Genomic DNA, 23,253 nt, shown 5'->3' with positions numbered 1-23,253 from the left:
GCAGCTCTGGCCTCTTCCGTGGACAGCTTCCGAGAAATCAGATAAAATACTGTTCCTCCGCGCGGAATGGCGGCCAGTTCTCGCAAGCGGGCTTGGAGGCTTCTCAAGAAGGTACGGTAATCGAGACGACCTCTGGAGGAAATATTCGTCTCGTGAATCGAGGTGACATTACGAGTGCAGATCACTAACCCTTAACTGTAGTATCTGCGACGTTTTCTCCTCTAATCGAGAGATAAGCTGTAAACATTATTTACAACGGTGCACGCAGTCACGCAGTTTTCCATTTGCCATACGTATAGTTGAAACAACCTCGGTAGAAGTTTCGTTGGATAGCCCTTACACATACTCCATACAGTTCCGATCTTTTCCCACGCTATTGCCATATTTTTGGAGCCCTGAAGAAAGACATTCGTCGCCCTCTATTTGCTTAGGACGAAAAGGTGTAGTCCTGGATACAATCGTGGTTCCGTAGGCAACAGCAAACATCTTTTCCATGATAGCACTGACCGTCTTGTCTCTCAGCTGTATACATGATTAACCTTTATGGCGATTACTTTTGGAATAATAAACAGTTAAATTACCTTTTTCATATGTCTCGTTTTCATTTGACTGTCTTTACAGTTAAAAATAGGCGAAAAAATGTAGATTTATCGAAACTGACACCTGCCAGTTTAGAATACTCAGTTTGCTAACATTACCCAACTTCGTGACGAACTTACACCTTTAGGTGTGAATTATGCCTTATCCAGAAAACGAGAGACAGGTCGTGGAAATAATACCTCTTTCCACGGACACTAATTCACTGAACAGTTTTCCGATCTCCATACGTGGAACAAAAGCAGCAAAACCCCGTTCATTTAGTTGCTTTTAGTTATTTCCTAACAAACAAATTCTTTGTGTAAATGCAGTATTCAATAAACGAAAATCGCTTCAACCAGAACGCAACGTTCAAGATTCCGCAGTTATATCCGCCAATGAAATTCGTTCTTAAGTAAGGCTGCTATCATTCCGAAGACTGAATGCCGCGGCGCTTTACTAGGCGTGGTCCTGCTGGCGGTGGTAAGCCTTCTTTTTACATTTTAATTGACTTACCCAGCCAGTCAAAGTGTAGATCTACAGCTTAGCATGGATTTCGAACCACGGTGCAACTCGGCATTTTTTCACACCATCAGACATTGCCAGTGGTGAAAGAACTCATAAGTGACACACAAAAATTCTACGATAGACCGGGATCGAACGCGAGATCTCCGCATTCATAGTCTGGCACCTCACCACTGAGCCGTCAAGTCAGTCTTAACCTTCTTGGAGGGTACATAACACTGCAGAAACTTTGATCTTACGCTAATTTTGCTTTTCACGATGTTCGCAGCGAGGGCTTATTCGCATTGCAGGAGGCGTTGTCTTTGTACAGAGTTTTAATTCCTAAAGTCTTAACTGATCTGCAAGACATTTACCGAATAGTGAAGTGCACAGTTTCTTACAGATTAATTCGGCAATGCGGCTCAGACAGTGTCTTCCCGCTAGTGTCATGATCAGACACGCATTTCTCTCAAGCGCGATGGAATAAGCAACGAGGAACAAGATGGAAGGAGACACTGCTTTGCCTTTCATAGTGGGGATAAACTGCATACCCACTGGCTATGTCGTTTCGGTTCCTTGACAGGCGCTGCGAACTACTCTACCAAAGCCGCCACGTTGGGACCACTGTTAGAGGCGTTAGTTGCTAGAGATTCTTCGACTCGATCTAATGCCATCTCTGTCAGGTGCGAACTGTCCAGCGCCGGTTCTACTGGCTGGCTTCTGCCATCCACTCAAGTGCTAGTTCCTATCAACTGCGAGAAATGCCGTCGAGTTCATACGACCTCTTTCCGGAAGATTACATCCAGTTGGTCGGCGTGAGCATTCTGCACAGTAACTACATGTACTGTACAGGGGTTTCCAAAAGTACGGAAACACCGCTAGAAATGCATGCAGGTGGCAGCCAAGCCTGCAGGTTACGCTGTTGTATCCGACCACGAATGGCACCTGTGCAATGTTCTCAAATCGTTGCAAGTGTCAGTCGTGGCCAAAAAAGGGTTCTGTGCACTTGTGAGTGCACTATGTCAAACAGAAGTCAATTCGAAGGTGTGCAAATTTTTGGTGCTCGTATAATGTGCGCAAACGTAATCGAAGTATCCGAAGTATTTGGTGTTTCAAGAGACACCGTGTCGAAGATTTAAACCACACACAATGAAACCGGAAAAACATCATCCGCTAAGTCACAACACGGATGAAATAGTGTGTTGACCGATCGTGGCAGACGGTGATCTAAGAGGACTGAGATGAAAAATAAGTGGACGACAGCTGCAACAGTGACTGCAGAACTGTGGTACTCGTGATCCACGTCAGCACTAGATCAACACGAGTTGGAAATTGAAGGGCGGGCTGGAATTACAAAATCATTTGCCTATGATGCAAATGGCCGTAACAAGATAACCATAAAACCTGGACTATGTAGATACGGAAGTGTGTCATTTGGTCGGAGGAGTCTTGTTTCACACTTACAAACGAGAGCCTCCCAAGAGTGAAACATGGCGCGGCTTCGGGGATGATTCGTGGTATTCCCTGGGCTCCACGAGTACTCTGCGAGGCTGCATTACTGCCAAGGATTATGTTATCACTGTGGCTGACTAGGTAATTCCGATGGCGCGACGTTTGCTTCCCAATGGTGATGCTGGGTTCCAAGACGACAGGGTCCTCTTTCACACGGTTCGGACCTTCCAGGTCTGGTTCTGTGATCACGAAGATGAATTTCCGCATCTGCCCTGTCGATATCTACCTCCCTCATCGTTAACTGAACTTGCCACCACTCTGCAGGAAGAATGGTATAAGATTGCCTTGCAAACCACACAGGACGTGCATTTATCAATTCCGAGACGGCTGGAAGCTGCTTTGAATGCTAAGTGTTTTCCTACAGCGTATTAGGCATGGTAGTGTGTTGTGTTGGTTTATAACACAGAAATGGTTTTGACGTAATGTGACGAAAATAAAGTTACTACAACAATTTTACTTAATGTTTTCACATTATTACTGCACGATCAACTAACTTGGTATTATAGAGCATTCAGTATTATTTTCACCTCTCGTCTTCTAGTAGTATTTGTTGGGTGCTTGCCCACTGCAGACGGAGGGAAACAACAAACAAGAACACTGGATATTGAATCAACGTCATGCTCTAACGAGTTGTCGTGCCAGATCAAACTAGTGACGCGAGCCACGGCGTCTCTACACAAGTGGTCAGCACGAACGTGGGTATTTCCCAGCCCTTGCGCGCCAAGAACCGGAGCCTCACGCCTCTCTTTTTCCGTCAAAGCCCTGCGCGAAGACGTCCGCGGCCACTGCAAGGTCGTCCGCTGCTCACAGAGCACGTAACTCAAGTTGCCACTCTTCGCATGAAGATTTCTGCACTACTCACTCTACGATGCTTTATGGCTCGTCGTTTGACTACCTCGACAAACACAACGCACATTCATGCCTTTACTTTTATTATAGAAAAATCACTAAATTTTTGGAGTGAATCCTCTACTGATCAGCGGGGTGTGCACTTTCTTTAAACATCCTGACGGATTAAAATCGTGTACCGACCGGGACCGAAACCAGAATCTTGCCTTTCTCAGGAACTGCTCTAACCGACTCACGGCTTGTCCTCTGAGCTTAAATACTGCCACGTACTCATCTTCTAATCTGAAAAGAAACATACACATAGATTATGCCTAAACCATTTCTCTGCCAAATACTGTCCTCCTGCAACTACACTCCTGGAAATGGAAAAAAGAACACATTGACACCGGGGTGTCAGACCCACCATACTTGCTCCGGACACTGCGAGAGGGCTGTACAAGCAATGATCACACGCACGGCACAGCGGACACACCAGGAACCGCGGTGTTGGCCGTCGAATGGCGCTAGCTGCGCAGCATTTGTGCACCGCCGCCGTCAGTGTCAGCCAGTTTGCCGTGGCATACGGAGCTCCATCGCAGTCTTTAACACTGGTAGCATGCCGCGACAGCGTGGACGTGAACCGTATGTGCAGTTGACGGACTTTGAGCGAGGGCGTATAGTGGGCATGCGGGAGGCCGGGTGGACGTACCGCCGAATTGCTCAACACGTGGGGCGTGAGGTCTCCACAGAACATCGATGTTGTCGCCAGTGGTCGGCGGAAGGTGCACGTGCCCGTCGACCTGGGACCGGACCGCAGCGACGCACGGATGCACGCCAAGACCGTAGGATCCTACGCAGTGCCGTAGGGGACCGCACCGCCACTTCCCAGCAAATTAGGGACACTGTTGCTCCTGGGGTATCGGCGAGGACCATTCGCAACCGTCTCCATGAAGCTGGGCTACGGTCCCGCACACCGTTAGGCCGTCTTCCGCTCACGCCCCAACATCGTGCAGCCCGCCTCCAGTGGTGTCGCGACAGGCGTGAATGGAGGGACGAATGGAGACGTGTCGTCTTCAGCGATGAGAGTCGCTTCTGCCTTGGTGCCAATGATGGTCGTATGCGTGTTTGGCGCCGTGCAGGTGAGCGCCACAATCAGGACTGCATACGACCGAGGCACACAGGGCCAACACCCGGCATCATGGTGTGGGGAGCGATCTCCTACACTGGCGGTACACCACTGGTGATCGTCGAGGGGACACTGAATAGTGCACGGTACATCCAAACCGTCATTGAACCCATCGTTCTACCATTCCTAGACCGGCGAGGGAACTTGCTGTTCCAACAGGACAGTGCACGTCCGCATGTATCCCGTGCCACCCAACGTGCTCTAGAAGGTGTAAGTCAACTATCCTGGCCAGCAAGATCTCCGGATCTGTACCCCATTGAGCATGTTTGGGACTGGATGAAGCGTCGTCTCACGCGGTCTGCACGTCCAGCACGAACGCTGGTCCAACTGAGGCGCCAGGTGGAAATGGCATGGCAAGCCGTTCCACAGGACTACATCCAGCATCTCTACGATCGTCTCCATGGGAGAATAGCAGCCTGCATTGCTGCGAAAGGTGGATATACACTGTACTAGTGCCGACATTGTGCATGCTCTGTTGCCTGTGTCTATGTGCCTGTGGTTCTGTCAGTGTGATCATGTGATGTATCTGACCCCAGGAATGTGTCAATAAAGTTTCCCCTTCCTGGGACAATGAATTCACGGTGTTCTTATTTCAATTTCCAGGAGTGTAGTTCCGCAGGAAAGGCAGGTGAGCTTCAGAGAAGTTTGGAAAACAGGACGAAGGTACTGGCGAAATTGGAACTATGGGTCGTGGCTGGATAACTTGGTAGGTAAGCGCACTTCCCGCGAAACGCAAGGTTCGTGGTTCGGGCACCGAACGGATACAATGTTTTAAACTGCCAGAAAATTTCATACATAAACTGTGTTGCATGATTTTACACTTTGTCTTACTTAATTAGGCACATAATGAAAACAAAGATACGAATCTGCAGATAATACGCGAGAAAAGGCTATAATAGTACTTTCTTAGCGATAAGGCATCTAACTACGACCGATTAGTGCACCAATCTGCATGCGTAGGTAAATCCTATAGATCACATGGTACGGGTTTGTAAGTTCGAGATAGGTTCTCTTTAAAACCCACACTTGTTCGACAGAGTTGATATTCCGCGAAACTGAGTCACATCAGGTTGGGTTCATCATACTGCTTCAAAAATCACTGTTTTATATTCGACACGTTGTTTGAAAGGCAAAGATCTTGCTCAAAAATGCTATACCCGTTGGCGATGCCATGCGAGTATGTACATGTTCAGCTATGGCGTATTATAAGTAACACAAGTCAGTTGTCATGAAGAGACAGATGAACGGCCACTGCAATATTCTACCAACGACTCCGATCTATGTACGTCCCACAGTGCTTGACTTATGCTGGAATTCTGGTTCGGTGGCATATCCCGACGAAATGTACGAGGAAACATAATGCATCTGCCCAAGTAAGCTATTTCTATCGTCAATATGTCGTGTCTTTACATAAATCGTTGTGCAAAAAAGTGACATGCTTGATAGGAACCGCAATCGTTACTACTGTGAGATAATGGGTGTATTACCGAACAGTTGTACTTCGCTATCAGCTGCGTCACGCGTTGCGTATTCTGAGTTACAGGCATGGCGAGTCTCTGACGACAACGATCATTAGCGGTTTCAATATCATTCGCTCACTTTCGATAGTTTCTGGTGACGGTAACACATTAGCATCAACGACTCTCACAGTTTCCTCGACTCTCATTCCCAGACAACCTGTAAAACCATTTGTCCTTCGTCACAGTCATAATCAGAGATGACGATTTGTGGCACGGACGACTAACAGTGCAACCATTCTGTTTGTACCTTCAATACGATACTGCGAGTATATAATCTTCGTTAAAACCGATCATCGTGTCGATTCCATAAAAATTATTCGCACAGTTACATACTAACATGGATAATTAAAATGCATGCTTGCTCGAAGGTACATTTCACCGTTCTTCATAACACAGGCGCTGCAATACCGTATTTATCCGCAGACACCAGGCAGCAACTTTCAAATAAAATGTCCTTCCGTGCATGGAAATCACACAATGCGTACAAGTACAGATGGTAACGCAGGAATGGCGACATATGAAGGGTCTGACCGTGAGTCGTGCAAGAATAGTCAAAACGGTTAAAGCGACCGCACGCGCAAAGCGCAAAATGGCGGTTCGAGTTCCGGTCCAGCACAAATTATCATTGTCGTCATTCCTTTATACGGCATGAGGTTGTTCATATTCGCAACTGCGAATATATCTAATGAATAATTAAAAGCAGTCAACATCGTCTGTATTAATTTCCTGTTTGAAACTCCAGTAAAACAGACGAGGATTAAAATAATACACTCCAGCTCAGCTCACGTAGGTGAGCTGCCACTAATTGAAATAAAATGACTCAATCTTACGCAGAGTTCGCCATTACCGCGCACAGAGTCGACCGATTTGTGTTTCTCCATCTGCGGAAGCCGCTATATGCTTATGGACAGCGTCACAATTTTTACAAGCGATCGCAGGTGACTGATATTATCCCTAATTAGAAGGGGGCAATGTCGGTCGGAGGTAAAAAAAAAAGGGGGGGTGGTGGTACTGCTTAACTGAATAGATATCTACTCAGTAGTTCTGGCCGGAAATGGTTCTGTGACGGTCTGATGGTATTAAGGCGACCAGGGTGGTTTGTGTCAACATTTTCGGTGTCCAGTGTTGCCATTTTCTCAACATCTTCGTGACGAATATGCTGTGGAGAATCTCATCTCCCAAGATGATAACATGACAACTATGTTCACCGACTGCACACATTCGCTACTGGTATGATAAAATCGCGCACCCTATAGCACCTCGCCTGTCGCGCTGAATCACCCGGTTTTAATCTCATTAATGTGTTTAGTAGTATCTGGAATAGCGAATGGAACATCACAATCAACATCCCAGTAATTTCTTAGCTCTACGGGATTGTATCTTCACGAGTGGCTTCAGCTGTATGTAGCAAACCAGAAGACACTCTTCGTCGCGGAAATCAGACCACTGCTAAGTCTAGAGACGGCGTTACACGGTTAGTTTTTTGTCCAGTGTGCTTTTGTCTAGAACGGCGTCCACCGCGGAAAGCAAACGAAGAAGCGCGCAACTGGAGCTGAGACGGCGTCATCCCGCGCGGACGTTGCACAACACGTGTGCGCCGGCGCCGGTACACCCCTCCCCCCTCCCGCCCACGTGGCGCACGCCGGACGCGCGGCGCGGCGAGTCGCGAGTCAGTCACCAGGGAGCCAGCAGGGGGGACGGCTCTGCCACTCGCCGCGCATGGAGCGCCGACAGCGCCACTGCCACCGCTACACGCCGACGCCGCACTCCAGCCGGACACCCACACCTACACCCGCACCGTAAGTCCGCGACGGCCGTCGGAGCACGCTAGCGGAATACTCGAGCAGCCCGTGCTGCCACCTACAATCGAGAGAGCCGTGTGCTGAGAGTAAAGGTAAAACCGTGGTCGCAATGTGCGCCGAAAATTATAAACAGCGCGCAAGCAACGAAGTTTTAATCTGTTCCATTATTTTCACCGACCCTCCTTTATCATTGAATGTCAAAGAGCAATTTAATGAATTGTTCACGTGTAGTGCTTTAGTATGATCCTGTTGGACGGATTAGCGTCCGCAAGGGGTGGCACTTGGCCGCCCCCCCCCCCCTACCCGCCCTCGAATCCCTCTGGAATCTGGAGTGCGAATTTTTTTTATTCATTACAGACTTACTCATGCACTTATTTCTCCAGTCTTTTTCTGTTGCAAAGCACAGCAGCGAACTCAAATACTGGGAAAGAGACCCACTCGTAATAGAATAAAAGCTGTGCTACACATCAGAGCACCTTTTTTTCTCGCTATTTTCTAACAGAGAAGATGGAATTATTTGTATTACGTAAAATATTTGTTTATTTAACCACGTACCGTTATTTAGTTAGTTCCATAAATTGAAACTCCACGCCCCTTCACTCGGTCTTTTGCACGTATTCTCTACAAGTGGTATTCGGTTCATGTATGCACTGCGCTACTAGAGACAAAGTAGTTTTTAAGTATCTAAGTAATCTACTTACAAAACTATGTACCGTGTAGCCATTAATTCTCTGGGATATAATAATTATAAACTCTTATAAAGTTTCTTGTGAAACGACATATTTAAATTCACCAATTCAGGCACATAAATGGGAGCGATATCAACGCCTTCAGGCCGCCACGCCCATCCATTCGAGGGGTAAATTTCTGCGGACGCCCAAGAATGGACTGTAATACTCCATTATTTACGCACCAACCAAACCACGTACGGGTAAAATGGTTACGTAAACAAAATCTTACATGTTATAAAGAATTACAGGAGCACCACATGGTATCATCGTATGCGTGCATCTATAACACGACGTTTCACGATGTGCTACACAATACATCTGAACATATAAAGCTCTCATTCCCTCTAAGGTTGGTCTTAACATGACAGTATGGTCCCAACGGAGGTAGAACGCTTTTGTCTTCCTCTGAACAAACTCGCCGAGCCAATTCGGGGGGACCTGCGGTATAACATGGACTCCGAACGGCTCTCCAACTCAAAGAAAACACAAGTTTAAAATATTCTTATAGCTTTTACAACGTTGAATATTTCATGGCTCTTACCGTACCTTTAAGTTCCACTGCCAACCAACTTTCGTACATCCATTTTACTACTTAATAACGAACCTACATTACACGTCTACGGAAAAATATCCTGTGATTGCAAACAGACTGTTAACGACGCCACAGAAAGTACAAACAACTCTTCAACGCCACTACCATGTTTAAAGGCATTATCGCTTACAAAAAATAAAACCCAAAAGAGTCAGCTTGTACTCAATTAGTATTTAACTCCTCATTATTGACGATCGTTGGTGGAACAGCGATTGATTACGTTCCACAACGGAATGCCTTGCTGTCGTATTTCAAATTACTAGACGGCGTCATGGTTAGAGAAATGACAACGGCAAGATGGGGGCCTTTATAAATTAATCTGCTCCAGATCCTAACTGAAGATGCATAACTTTCAGTCTGCTTTGTTGACATTCGATTGACACTCACACCATCTGCGCACTCGAATGATTTCCTCACTACTGGACTCTCAAAAAGCAAAGGCTTAGATGAAGAGGCCAAATCAGCATCGGAGTCGGATACTATCTTCAAGTTTGATGTAGCAGATTAATGGGTTCACCTCATTGTGTAATATGACAGCCTCTGTGTGTAGTTTTTAGGGTAGCCGGCTGCTGATGGTGAGAGGTAGAGTTCGCTTCCCTGTAACCGACTTGTATTTTAATGTGCAAGGGAAGTCTGAAAATGGATACATTTATCATCAAGACACCTAATGCCGAAGTGTCTGAATAAGTAAACACGGAAATACATACGCAAGCCGTCGAAATGGCGTCCAATAGGGACGTTTGCCGACGTGAGATACATTTTCTTTATCTATACTTATATTTTGCAAACAATAACAGAGTATGTCGCAAACGTAGTAGGTTACAGTTTAATACGTCACAACGTCTGTTCTATTCATCTACTGTGCGCGGACGAAGAAACTACCATAACGATTCCAAATGGAACATAGCTCCTATATTATTATTTTCAGTGGACTTTACGAGAGACGTGCGAGATCGATAGCACTAAATTGTTCGACATTTTTTGAGGGCAGCTTATCGAAAGCAGCTCTTCAAGCGTTGTATGATATTTCTCGTAGCGTATTTCGCTATAGTTATTGTATGGTACACGCTCTCATAATGGTTGAACAAAATCGTTATCAGATTGGCTCTTCCCCTCAACAGCGAAGGGTATGCCGTTTCGTACTTCCTAGTATATCAAAATCAGTGCCGGATCGTGACATGAATCCTTGCCTTTCGCAGGCAATGCTCTACCGACAGATACTCGGGCGAATCACGACTCGCCGTCACAGCTTTACTTCCGCCTACACTGATCGCGAAAGCCAAGGGTACGGTTCCGATGCCGGTCCGGCACACAGCTTTAATGTGCCAGAAAGTTTCAAGTGACTCAAATGGCTCTGAGCACTATGGGACTTAACATCTGTGGTCATCAGTCCCCTAGAACTTAAAACTACTTAAACCTAACCTAAGGACATCACACACATCCATTCCCGAGGCAGGATTCGAACCTGCGACCGTAACGGTCTCGCGGTTCCAGACTGACGCGCCTAGAACCGCTTGGCCACACCAGCCGGCAGGAAGTTTCAAAAGCGTTATTAACTGAGGCATTCTTCTTCTCCCAACGTTGTCTTTATCCAGTTACCTGAGCTCAGGCACAATCCAGCCACAAAAGCCCACAGAAATATGTCGAACTAGGTTTCAGGAGGTGATGTCTTTCGGAATTTACATTTAACAAGGTTCTACTATTGTATAGTTGAAACATATATTACCCAATTTAATATTACTGTTCATGAATTTCAATAGACAGTATATATTATGGAACGATAGTGTTGTTACTGACAATTTTAAATTATTATTGTTTTTGTTGATGTGGTTTGATACACGTCTCCATGCCACCAACTACCGGGACGTACAACTATTTGAACCTGCTTGCCGTAGTCAACTCTTCGTCTCCCTCTTCCATTTTAACTCCTCTCCTCCCTCTTCACACGCCCACACTTCCCGCCATTATCAAAATGACCTCCTTGGCGACACACACTGTGTCCTGTCAAGCTATCCTTCATTATATTATTACTTAAACTTTTAACTTAGACTTCGAACTGAAGCCCACAACAACTTTGGTCTTCTTACTGGTCTGATGCGGTCCGCCAAAAATTCCTCTCTGGTGCCATCCTTTTCATCTCTAAGCAGCAATTGCAGCCTACGTCCTCAATTCCAGAATGAGATTTTCACTCTGCAGCGGAGTGTGCGCTGATATGAAACTTCCTTGCAGATTAAAACTGTGTGCCCGACCGAGACTCAAACTCGGGACCTTTGCCTTTCGCGGGCAAGTGCTCTACCAACTGAGCCACCGAAGCACGACTCACGCCCGGTACTCACAGCTTTACTTCTGCCAGTACCTCGTCTCCTAGCTTCCAAACTTTACAGAAGCTCTCCTGCGAACCTTGCAGAACTAGCACTCCTGCAAGAAAGGATATTGCGGAGACATGGCTTAGCCACAGCCTGGGGGATGTTTCCAGAATGAGATTTTCACTCTGCAGCGTACATTTTCAGAACTTTCTTCATCAAATTAAGGCCTATGTTTGATACTTGTGGATGTCTCTTGGTCAGGGGTGCCCTTTTTGCCAGTGGTAATGTGCTTCTTATGTCGTCCTTGGTCCGCTCGTCGTGGGTTATTTTGCTTCCTAGGAGCAGAATTCTTTAATTTCGTGATTTCTGATATATACTTTTTCGCTGTTCTCATTTTTGCTACTTGGCATTATTTTAGTCTTTCTTCGATTTACTCTCAATCCATATTCTGTACTCATTCTGTTCATTTCATCGAACAGATGCTGTAATTCGTCTTCACTTTCGCTGAGGATAGTAAAGTCATTTGCGGATATTACCACTGATAACCTTTCACATTGCATTTCAATCCCACTGTGGAACCTTTCTTTTATTTCCTCACTGCTTCTTCGGTGTACAGACAACGATAATAATTTAAAATCTACAACATTGACACTAGAATTCTATAACAAATAGCTTAGAATCGTGAAGCCCAATTTTTTCCTGACTGTGACTGGACTGTCCAGTGATTTACCGGTCCATTCGGTCGACACCAGAAGTCTCGTCTCCATTTTACGTTGCAAAGCGTCAGTCAGTGCAGCAACTAGGGATGCCTGTCAAGCCTTTCCGAACTTCGGTCACGGCCACGCTTTAACTGTTAGGTACTTTTCGGAGCAGGGGACTGGCTTTACACAGGCAGATGACGATGGCGCGGGTTTATCACACAGCCCGGAGAGCGGAAGGGAAGAATTGCCGGCGAGCGCACCGGCTTCTGTCGCAACGCCGGATTCGGAAGGTCGCTTCCCCGGGTGCGGGTTGCGCAACGGCGCCGCGGTGCGCTGCGCTGCGTGGCGTCGCGCCTAACAAGGCGCTGGCTGGCGCATACCTGAGTGGCGCCTTGAACTAGGCACTCCCCCTCCCCCTCCCCCTGGCGGCAGACGCACCCGCGGGTCAACCGACCGGCCGGCGCCGCTGCCGGTGCGCTAAAAATAGGAACGGCCCGGCCCTGCCGCGGCCTTGCCCCCCGAGTTCCGCGTCTAAAGCGGGCGAAACAGCCGAGCGGAAGCGTGCCGGCCGCGTGTCGACCGCCTCGCGCGTCGCCTCCGGGCAAATCCCAAACCTCACGTCCTGTTCGGCAGCAGAGTAAATTCCGAAAGACGTACATGCATTGCGCTCTGCAAGAAGACACAATTGTTTACAAGTCTTCCCGCCTTCGGAAGTATATCTTGACAGCAACTTTGGCAGGCACTTCAGGAATGCGCAGATGTAGATTTAACATCAGGCGTGTCGAGCAAAGTGTGTTCGACCCTTGCGCTTCGTGTTGTTTACTGGAGAAAACTTCCCAAATACTCACTCATATCTTGATAAGGTTTCGAAGTTTGTGCATTGGGCGCATCAAATTTTCTGAAGCGGAAAGTTGTGCGGTTCACACAGCGCTAATAACGTAGCATCCTATGAACACAGTATTAGTGAGTCACGAATGGAATCAATCGATATGTACAAATACGTTGGAGTGACAATTTGTACGGATATGAAACGGAAATATCACATACGCTCAGTAGTATACACAGAAGATGGCAGACTTCTGTTCACTGGTAAGATACTGATACTGGAAGAAGGAGAATACTTAAAAAATACTCGTGCAACTCGAGAGTATTGCTCCAGTCTGCGATATCGACACCAGTATATGAAGGACAGTATGGATGTTCACAGATTCGTGTAACCCGTGGGAGAGCGTCACGAAGATGCTTAAAAACATGAACTGGCAGACGCTTGAAGACAGACGCCACGTATCTCGATACAACCTATTTGAAAAGCTTCGAGAACCACTTTCCCGCAAGGCATCTAGGGTTATACTACAATCCCCTGCGTAACACTCCCATTGGGACCACGTAGACATGATCAGATTAATTTACAGCACGCAGAGAGGGATTTAAGCAATCATTCTTCAAGCACTCCACAACTGAATGGAACTCGAAGAAGACTTAATCATTTGTACAATGGGAAGTATCTTCTACCACGCACTTCACAGTGGTTGATCGCACATAGACAATCTATCGGAGCATAACTTTGTAATAGGTGCTATAGGGATCTTTTTTTCCTTGCGATGGCTGTAACTGTAGAGGTCATTACGATTTCGTTAACTATCCGTGACAGTGATGGCAATCTCGCCTGAAATTTTCCACAGAGGGTCATACAAGATAAAACTTTTTGAATGGGTGTTGTCTGTGTTTCTCCTTCAAAGCGAACATATCGGTTGAAACAGTCCTAAATAGTTATCTTCGGTCGAAAACATATCAGGGGCAGCTAGTGCAAGATCATAAGCTTCGTATGGGCTTTCAAAGCAGTTATGAAAATACGATTTTGCTGAAAAACTGATTACTTTATTCGAGAGTCCCCAGCGTGAACACATTCGGAACGGGGGAATTCTCACGTAACGGTGAAACATACCCATCATTCTCACGAATGGTATTCTGGACTCTTTCTCCATTACCTTTCTGGGGACCACGAAGCCATCTTTTATAGACGGCGTAACCTTTAGATGCTGAAACATAACTAATGTCATAAAAAAGGAAAAAAGCACGAGCTTCGTTTCTGAACAGCTCCTCCGCGGTTTCGTCGCAGTACTTTCTCGACTTTGTGACTTCGCAAGTGCCCCTGCCTACTCTGTGGTTAGCGGATAGGGGCCTCTCTTATTGAGCATCACATACCTAAGCTGAAATGAGTTACGGGGCACGGGAAAACCAGGTTTCACCATTTCCCGCGATTAGGGGAAAAGCGCGAGTCGACCTCGCTTCCCAATATCGAGGGGCTTTCGCTGTGTCGACAGCAGCGTTTCGTTTCCCACATTGCTAATCGCCAAGGACGCTTTCTTGGCCGCAGGAAGTGGGCTGTGCCCGACCGGAACGCTGGACGCGACGCACCTTCTACACCAACAGGTTGCGCCGCTCTTCACAAAGAGGCGTATTTACCGCAGTCAAAACAAACCCGGGGAACATTTACCATACTTCAGTCTCCACAGAGCTTCTTCCTCCCTGTCAATCCTGTTTTAGCGTGCAGAATAATAATATTCCGCACATTACCTACGGTTTTGCTGCAAGATTACCATTTTATACGAACAATCAAGAGCAGTTAGCTCCGTGCTACCTATTCTAGTCCACTGTTTGTCGATAGGAACGGCATTTACCACGAGTCCGAACTCATTTTTTCATCAAAATATATCGTGCTATGCTAATGCAGGGTCACATGCTCTGTATGGAAGGCAGTTAACAAAATATGGTTTTGCAGAGATAAAAATCCTCATGCGATAGTGGAACACATCATCATGATTTCCATTGCAGATCCTAGTTCGCAGCATGAAATTCCGCGTTTAATCCTATTTATGGCACACTTTGACTAATGGAGGGAATCGCATACGACATCCTGACACATCAAGTAATCACAGTTTTGTAATTAAAAGAAGTATTGGGGGGGGGGGGGGGGGAGGGCGAGAGGCAAAAAGCTGTAGACGAAAATCAGTACTACATTAAGCGGGTTCAAGTAGATGTTCATTATGAACGGGCTTGCGCAGGATACACCAGCGTGGAGAGCTGCACCAAACCAGTCTATGGACTGCAAAAGTGATGTTTTTAATTAAAAAACTATGGCGAAAGAGATGAAATTATATATGCTGACCAAGCAGAAAGGTTCCCTGCCGATTAGGACCACAGAGTGCTGAGTTGAGTTTCGGAGGCGAAACAGATGAAGTTCACTGTGTAACGAGCAAATGACAAATGGAGCGCTTACAGTTAGTAAAACATTTCTCAGTTGCGGAAAGAACTTTTTCAGGGCTACGTTAGTCAAGAGTTAGCAGAGGCATGTTACATGTAATCTGAACCGTGCTGATCCGGTTAAAGTACGATGACAGCTCGTAAGTCTCTTCAACGAGCATGAGTGCTTGGCTTCGATTTTGAAACTGACACCAAAGAAATAAAGGGTACATGTCGAAGAGCTATTTCGGGTAATAGTATCAGATACGCAGCTGTTGGAAATTTTATTCTCCAGTTTGGAGATAGAAAGCGAAAAAGCAAGAGAGAAATAAATACGGCTTGACCACATTATACCACTCGCATTGCAAGCTCGCACTTAGCTTTACCACGCTATATAGGACTTCTTGTCTTGTTTGTACAGGAAGATGTCTTGTTTCAGTCCTAGCTGGTGTAACAACACAGGCGCGTTGCGGAAATCAGCTACGTACCTAACAACCACGTTCATTCCGAATGTTCAGCAGCAGCTACGTATCGAGGCCGATCGGTAGTCAACTGACAGCACGTACTGTGACCACACTGATTGAAGCGGTCTCATATTCAAGCATTGCCTCAAGTACGAGGAACAAACTACTGATAGACAGAGATTCACAAATCTGGCACATCGAGCACGAATAGTTCCATACTGTATATCAGTGCTCATGTGCTACGAACTAAAGTATCTCACAGCGTCGTAATTATGATCTGGTTTATGCGTGGAAGAAGACAGGATCCAGTTAATATTGGCACTTGGCTGCGTTAAACGTATCAACGACAGGAAAGAAGTGCACGGTATTACGAACTTAGGGAAAGTGTCGAAATGTTTACTACCTTCAGATTTGTTACAACTGTTAGTTATTATTTGCTTTTGGTCATCTGCGAGCCAACATTCACCTAACGAATCTGGTAGCACCGAGCCGATTATCATAATTAAATGAACTCAGATGAATAAGTATGGCGAAGGAATTCGTCCGTGGATTGTTCCATGGAACCATCCCGTCATTCCCTGAGTATTTCAAGAGACAATGGAAAGCACAAATTCAGATGGCGGGACGGGAGATTTGAAAGAGACTTCGCGAATCCGTATATTTTCCCTCAACTACTATGCCACCTCGCTCAATAAACCCGAACCCCAAAGTGTCAAATTTAGCGACAAGAAGAATAGCATTATAGGGAAAGAGGCTGAAAAAGGTAGACAAACTGTAAGAGTAAACGCCAGAGTTGACAGCTGCAGACAGTTAATGGGATTATTTACAAAAATAATGCGCTTACAATTGCAGTCCCAACTTGTACACACTGGTCGAAATTAAACAAGTTACCAAAGATCACACGATATGCATACTTTAAATAAGACAGTTTTCCTCGGGACGTGTACAAGAAATTCTCAAAGTCTGACGGGGAAACGATGTTGTTTTCTACCGATAGCATTCTTCCGCCAGCAGTAGCGTCGTCCTTAAAACTTGTAAGGTTACAACATTCTCCAACTTGTCGACACGTACACTGGTAGTCCTATTATCATCGAGCATGCGGCGAACAGAGGTTATCTCTGTTTATATCTGAAATTCTCAATTTAAGATAATGTGGTACGCTCTGACTCCTCAAAAGATCGCTAATTTCCGGTATAAACATTTTTGATGTCGGCGAGGTACGGAATCAACAAGGCGGCGTCAGCGTCAGCTTTGTAGGGCACCCCATTAATGCAGAATGCAGCCCTCCGAGATGCATCACTGCTGTTCAGAGTTGTGCACGATGCCATTTGGCGAGCTCCTTTCACCCGTGGCCGTGAAGCCGACAGCCAGCTATACCGCTGGATCGCTTTTGCAGCCGGGTTGACTAATTTGGACTTCGGAATAATCTTTACATTGTCTAGTGCAGGAAAACTCCGCAGTCGAAAGAGTACTAGCTGTCTACGATCTGAAAAGATATTAGCGAGGACAGCACCGAATCTGGAGTAAGGGCCTCTGAGAATGACGCGAAAAAAAGAGGAGCAATAATTGAGCAACCGGACGGGCATCCGGTCTCGATTCAATCTCCAGTGGACAGGCAAAGCTGGCCTGCGAGGTGGAGCGCTGGCAGTGTGCGGCGCGCTTGCAAGAAGTGAAGCAAAGGCCAACCGCACGCCGGCCTCGTTCTGTATCGGCAGCGCTGATGAACGGCGCGCAGGCAGACGTGGCCAGCTACGCCCTGTGACGCCTGGGACGAGACCCGACTCGACTCGACGTGACGTCGACACGCCGCTTCCGCATCATTAAGCGCGAGGTCGCGCGGCAATGGGTCTGGTAACGGGACTAGGGTTTCTGACAGAGCAGGCGACGTCCAAATAAATAGGCCACCGCGTGCGTTACAGGAAGACGGGGGAAGCCCGGTTACGATGCCTGTGCACCTGATACTTGCTAAGGCAACAGCAATGCATACAACAGAACTAGCGTCTGGTGCGACGCTACTTGCTATCCTGCATTAGTAACTTCTATTGCCAGTATGCATCTGGAAAGGCTTCCACTGCTAATCACTTTCATACGGCACCATTTGGAGACAACTGGTCTCACAATGTGAAGCAAATTCTGTCCCCACTATGATAATGATATTTGAGAAAGCCTAAAAATAAATTTGGAGAGTATTACACAATTAAAGGAAATATAACACGACTTCTAAATATGAATTCGTCAGGTGGGCGTTGATACCACTATTCTTGAATAAACTACCTATATAACACTTAGAAAATACAACAGTCATCGATCATAATGATGATTCGAAAATTATCTAGTGGTTCATTCGCAGTGGTGCCGTTGGAGGTTGTACGAATACGAACTTTACGTTATCGACCGCGTTCAGTGCACAGAAAAAATCGTAAGATTAACCAAAAATACAAGCTCAAATTTGGATTTGCAGTTGTACGTGGAGCGAACGAGCGTTTCGGACAGTGAATAAAATCATCAATCGCAGCCTACACTTCGTCAGTTCACTCATCTTTATCAATGTGTGAAACCATCCTTTATGTATTCATTCTTCTTCGTTGCCTGTAAACAACCACCTCAACTTGTTGTTTCTCATGGAACACTAAAAGATTAAATTGCTTTTCACTAACGAAAAACTGCTGACTGTCTTTCCGTTTCCGATACAACTTCGTGTTTCGCCGTTTACTTGTCCGGCAAAGTACCCTACGGCATCCTGTTAGAAAACTAGCTTTGTTGATATTTTAAATACTTTTTACAAGTGGTACACTAGAATTGCATGCAGATGTAAATTCCTTGTAAAAATGAGGATCCTAGTCACATCTGTACAGCCTGCCCGAATTTAATGAAACTGTGTTGTTATACCTACTATGCGGACGGAAAACACCTATAACTCATTTGAGGCGATAGGGGTGGCGGTGGGGGTGAGGAGGGGGAAGAGCAGTTGCCAGAACTTTCCTCTCACGTGTCAGTCTGTCGATATTTTTAATGTTTGCTAGTGACTGAGGTGGAATACTGACGCAAATTTTTAAAGTTTAAATGGGTGAGCCAACGAAGTGGGGATTACAGAAATAATGTATTGCAACAGAAACGTCAACGTAATCCTTTGTAGAATTTTGACTATTATCGATTCGTTATACACAGCGGATTCCTCGACGCTACAATACATAAGCAGCCAATGTACCGGGTATTTATAAATAAATATCTGGGTTTTAATGCTTTATAATATTAAACTTACCGATATAAATGATATGTCAAATGAAAGAGCAACTCCAACAGTTTTACCAAGAACCTTATAAATGTTCACTGCGAGCACCATTTGTCACACTGCACACATCAAGTCTATAGCCGAGTTCTTCCCAAACGTGCATAAGTGTGTCTTCAGTGATTGTAGCAACAGCTGCTTCAATGCGGTTTCTTAATTCAGGGAGGTCTGCTGGTAGCGGAGGCACGTACACACGATCTTTGATGAAGCCCCAAAGGAAAAAATCGCATGACGTTAGGTCGGGTGAACGTGGAGGCCATGCAAATGCCATACAACTGTTTGAGTTGCTCTTTCTTTTGACGTATCATTTATAACTAAGTTTAATGTAATAAATATTATGAAGCGTTAAAGCCCCGATATTCATTTATAAATACCTTGTACTGGTGTCTGCATTTGCTCTCCGTCTTTCTCCTTTCAAATTCATCGGCAACAACATAAACAAAACGCTATTCGTAAACAATAATCTCAGTCATTTATAGGATCCATACCTGACACAGCATTAAGTAATCCAAGAAACCACAAACGTCTGCGCTAAGCAGTGTAAATATATTCTTGTAAAAAAGTAAAAAATCGGATTAAAGGGACAGGCATTTTTTGGGACAGAACCGGCGAGTGACTTTCCGGTACGATGTCTTTAATCACTACATCTCCAGTCCTGGACGAAAACCTACACACACCCAAATTTTATAATTTTTACGTTTTTCTCTCAATAAGGAACACACTTTCAACACGCCAGTAAAATTGTATTATTTATTATTAATTTTTGTATTCCACATCGTTCGTCTATTGGTATATCATTTTCATCGACAACATTCAAAGTCACTTCAAAAGAAGAATTCTGCGTGAAATTAAAGGCAACGGCAGCAATAGATTATTTTGCAATCTTCCGTTGAAACCGACTCATTCGTCCTTACGTGCATTACCTTGCGGTCAGTGATGTAGGTCACACGCAGTCCACCGCTAAAGACCGTTTGCGGTGGAAGGTCAGAGAAGCGGATACGCCAAACATTACTAAAGCGCCGACGGTCGCTGCGTGACTGGAATCGGTAAAAAAACGGGACGACTGGATCTGCCGTAGCGGTACCGTTAGCTGCTACCAAGACAAGAAACGCTTTTCGCTGGAAATCCAAGTGTGGCCAGGTACTGTTTTATGGGATGCCTTTATGCGGAAAGTCCACTTCCGTAACTGAGTGGTTAGCGTAAATGGCTGCTCTGCGGAGGACCCGGGTTCAATTCCTGGGACTGCCAGGGATTTTTCCCTTTGTGGGAAGACTGGTACGGGGCCCACAAGGGTCGACAGAGTTGTGTGCTGACACCACGCCCCCACCGCGTCCACGTGGGCCCATTTGCTGAAGATGAAACGGCAGGCGCTCGGTACCGTGGTCAGAGCGGTGGAGCTTTATACTGAAACGTTATGGAAGTAGTGTATTGCACCTACAGTCACCTCCATACAACGAGGGGCTGAAAAAGATAGTCGCTCGCTCCGGGCAGAGTGGCATCAGCAGAAAGATCCGGAATTTCAGTAGTGCTTGATATCCACATGAATTTGTAGCCAAGAACGTTTAAGGCTGATTTCTAAAATATGATGTTTGATGCCAAATAACCTGGCAAAATAATCTAGCAACTCACTAGTTATAACTGAAGTTCACTGGCGCAGAGGTCAGTGACTCCCAGTCACCGCCTCGAGATGGAATAGGGGCTGTGTCAATGTCTCTACTCAAGAACAATAAGCTACTAATCATGTATAAAGAAAGACGCAGCCACACAAACTCAAGTTGCCAAAGTGGCGTAAAACCGAACGACTGTTATACTCTTTCGTAATGCACAAATTACTGTGAACAGCCTGGTGTAAACACATTATGCTTCATGCCCGACTTATCTGTAACATAATGACGCCATCTTACGATTGTCCCTTGTACTACAGTGCCTCAAGGGAGCTATCTGGGCCGCTAGCCTATCTGTGACTTGTGCTCTACTGTCAAGTGTAGCATTACAGATTTCCAACAAATCCAACTGGTATATGCTTTCATCATAGTTTGTACGCCTATGGCAGTAGTCGCAAAACTACAACTAATGCCGTATCTTCCCTCATGACAACACTTTATGAGCAAACTAAAAAAAAAAGTGATGAAAAGCTTAATGATACAGACAGCGCGACATTAAACAGCATTATGAATCAAGAAATTAATATTCATAAAACAGGATGTCAAAGTAAACAATTGAACGCGAGCTGCATAAACGAGACACACAGTATAAAAATCATATTGTCCAGCTTCTGATAAACCACGTGATTACAATAAGAGATTTCTGTCGCGTAAGAAGCCAAAAATCAGGCTTACTGAGCAACGGAAAAATGTAATGTGGGTTGGCGCAATAAGTGTTAAGTCACAGGAAATATCTGGAGGAGATTACAATTCACGCTTTTTCACCGCAACTGTGAAGCATGGTGGATGTTCCATAATTAATTGGGCTGCAATTTCAGCAATTCCTATGGCCACAATGAAAATAAAGGTAGCTGGTGAGGTCCGTACGTGGATCAGGACAATATATTTGACAGTTAACTGTCTGCACAACTGTTGCCGTAGTGACAACGAATCGCCCCGTTCGTTGTTTTCAGCGTTGTGCCAGTCGCCACAGTAGTTGGCAGACGGCGCTTGTGACCAATAACATAATTTGTGTGATTCACTACGTTGTTCCTCTGTGCTGCGTGTTTGACTTACGCAACAGAACATCTGAGACAGACGAGATAGCTTACAGGAAAGTAATAAGGCTAATTTTATCTTGCAAAGGCAACTTAATTACGAACGCAAGAGAGGATCGTGTGAATGTAGTCACCAGTACGTAACCACATTGCTGTATCTATCACACCCACACGGCTTTGCACGGGTAACGGTGAACCCAATGCTTCTCTCCCTCCACCCGCCCTCTCCCTGGGATGCTCTACAATGCAATAAGTCACTTCGTTATTCTGATCGAGATACAGTAAGTGCATCGTTTATCCAAAACAACTGGGCTGTTCGGGTAACTGATTTTTCGAATAACACATTATTTACAAAAGCATACTGTACATTGGCATATGAAATAAAGCAGTGCCATGAAACCGAAGAGAAAAACTCTGTCTACAGAGCTTAGGAACTGGCGACGAGCAATATCACGATTCTCGACAAATCAAATGGAAACTACACTGGGTGATTTAGCTGCCCCTACCGACATCGTTTTATGCAACCCTCAATGTATCTTACCTTCATAAGCCATGCGTAGGATTTCCATATTCTCTCACTCGCAGCGCGCAAACTATTAGTTCTACAGAAAAAATGAACAGAACCTTCTTGTAGGAAATTTAATGTAATTAAATACTGTACTGGAATACGTTTTCGCTGGAGGCAGTAGTTTTGGAGTTATTCCTTCTGTTCAGGAAACTAATGTGCTTGTAAGGGTCGAGTTTAGATCGAATTGTCAACATAATTAATTTCAGCGCAACGTTTGCAAAAGTCTTTCTTTCACTGCTCTCACGGGCATGTTTAAAACCAATAATGCTTACGAAATGGCTGACTATGCTCGTGGTCGAATGTTGTGAATATTTCGTGTAGTCGGAAATTTGTGCAGTGGCAGGAGAGAATGCCACGAACAAGACACCAGAAATTCTGACTAGTGAAGGATGTGTAAGGGAGTGGAGGTGCGTTTGAAATCACTTTCGTGTGTTTTTCCTGAATAACTCGAAAACCGTGGCCTGTAGCGAAGACGTATCCCTGTACAAAATTTAACTACATCAAATAAATGTCTCAAAAAAAGGTCTTGTTCATTTTTTTGTACGACTTATAATTTGTGCGCAGTGACCGAGAGAATATGGATATCTCACGTGTGGTTTATGAAGACCAGACATAACATTGCAACTTGCATAAAACGGCAACTGTTAGGGGCTGCTGAATCACACTGTGTAACATGCTTCACCTACAAACCTTCTCAAAACCAGCGACACTTTCTTACGCCTGTCAGGCT

General features: G+C 45.5%; 2 protein-coding genes across 2 annotated transcripts in view; one reads left to right on the top strand and one right to left on the bottom strand.

The window, feature by feature from the left end:
• The window catches only part of LOC126094750 (N-alpha-acetyltransferase 15, NatA auxiliary subunit), a 283,050-nt gene that overhangs the window by 131,557 nt on the left and 128,240 nt on the right, over positions 1 to 23,253 (bottom strand). The window lies entirely within an intron of this gene.
• The window catches only part of LOC126094748 (uncharacterized), a 44,511-nt gene continuing 21,314 nt past the window's right edge, over positions 57 to 23,253 (top strand). The window contains exon 1 of the mRNA XM_049909299.1: positions 57 to 111. Coding sequence (XP_049765256.1) covers positions 67 to 111 — 45 coding nt within the window. The 5' untranslated portion in view covers positions 57 to 66. The remainder of the gene's footprint in view (positions 112 to 23,253) is intronic.

The sequence above is a fragment of the Schistocerca cancellata genome, chromosome 8 (genome assembly GCF_023864275.1).
Source record: "Schistocerca cancellata isolate TAMUIC-IGC-003103 chromosome 8, iqSchCanc2.1, whole genome shotgun sequence".
In the NCBI taxonomy this organism is placed as follows: domain Eukaryota; kingdom Metazoa; phylum Arthropoda; class Insecta; order Orthoptera; family Acrididae; genus Schistocerca; species Schistocerca cancellata.
The sequence above is the reverse complement of the archived record's forward strand: the minus strand, read 5'-3'. Positions and strand labels throughout refer to the sequence as shown.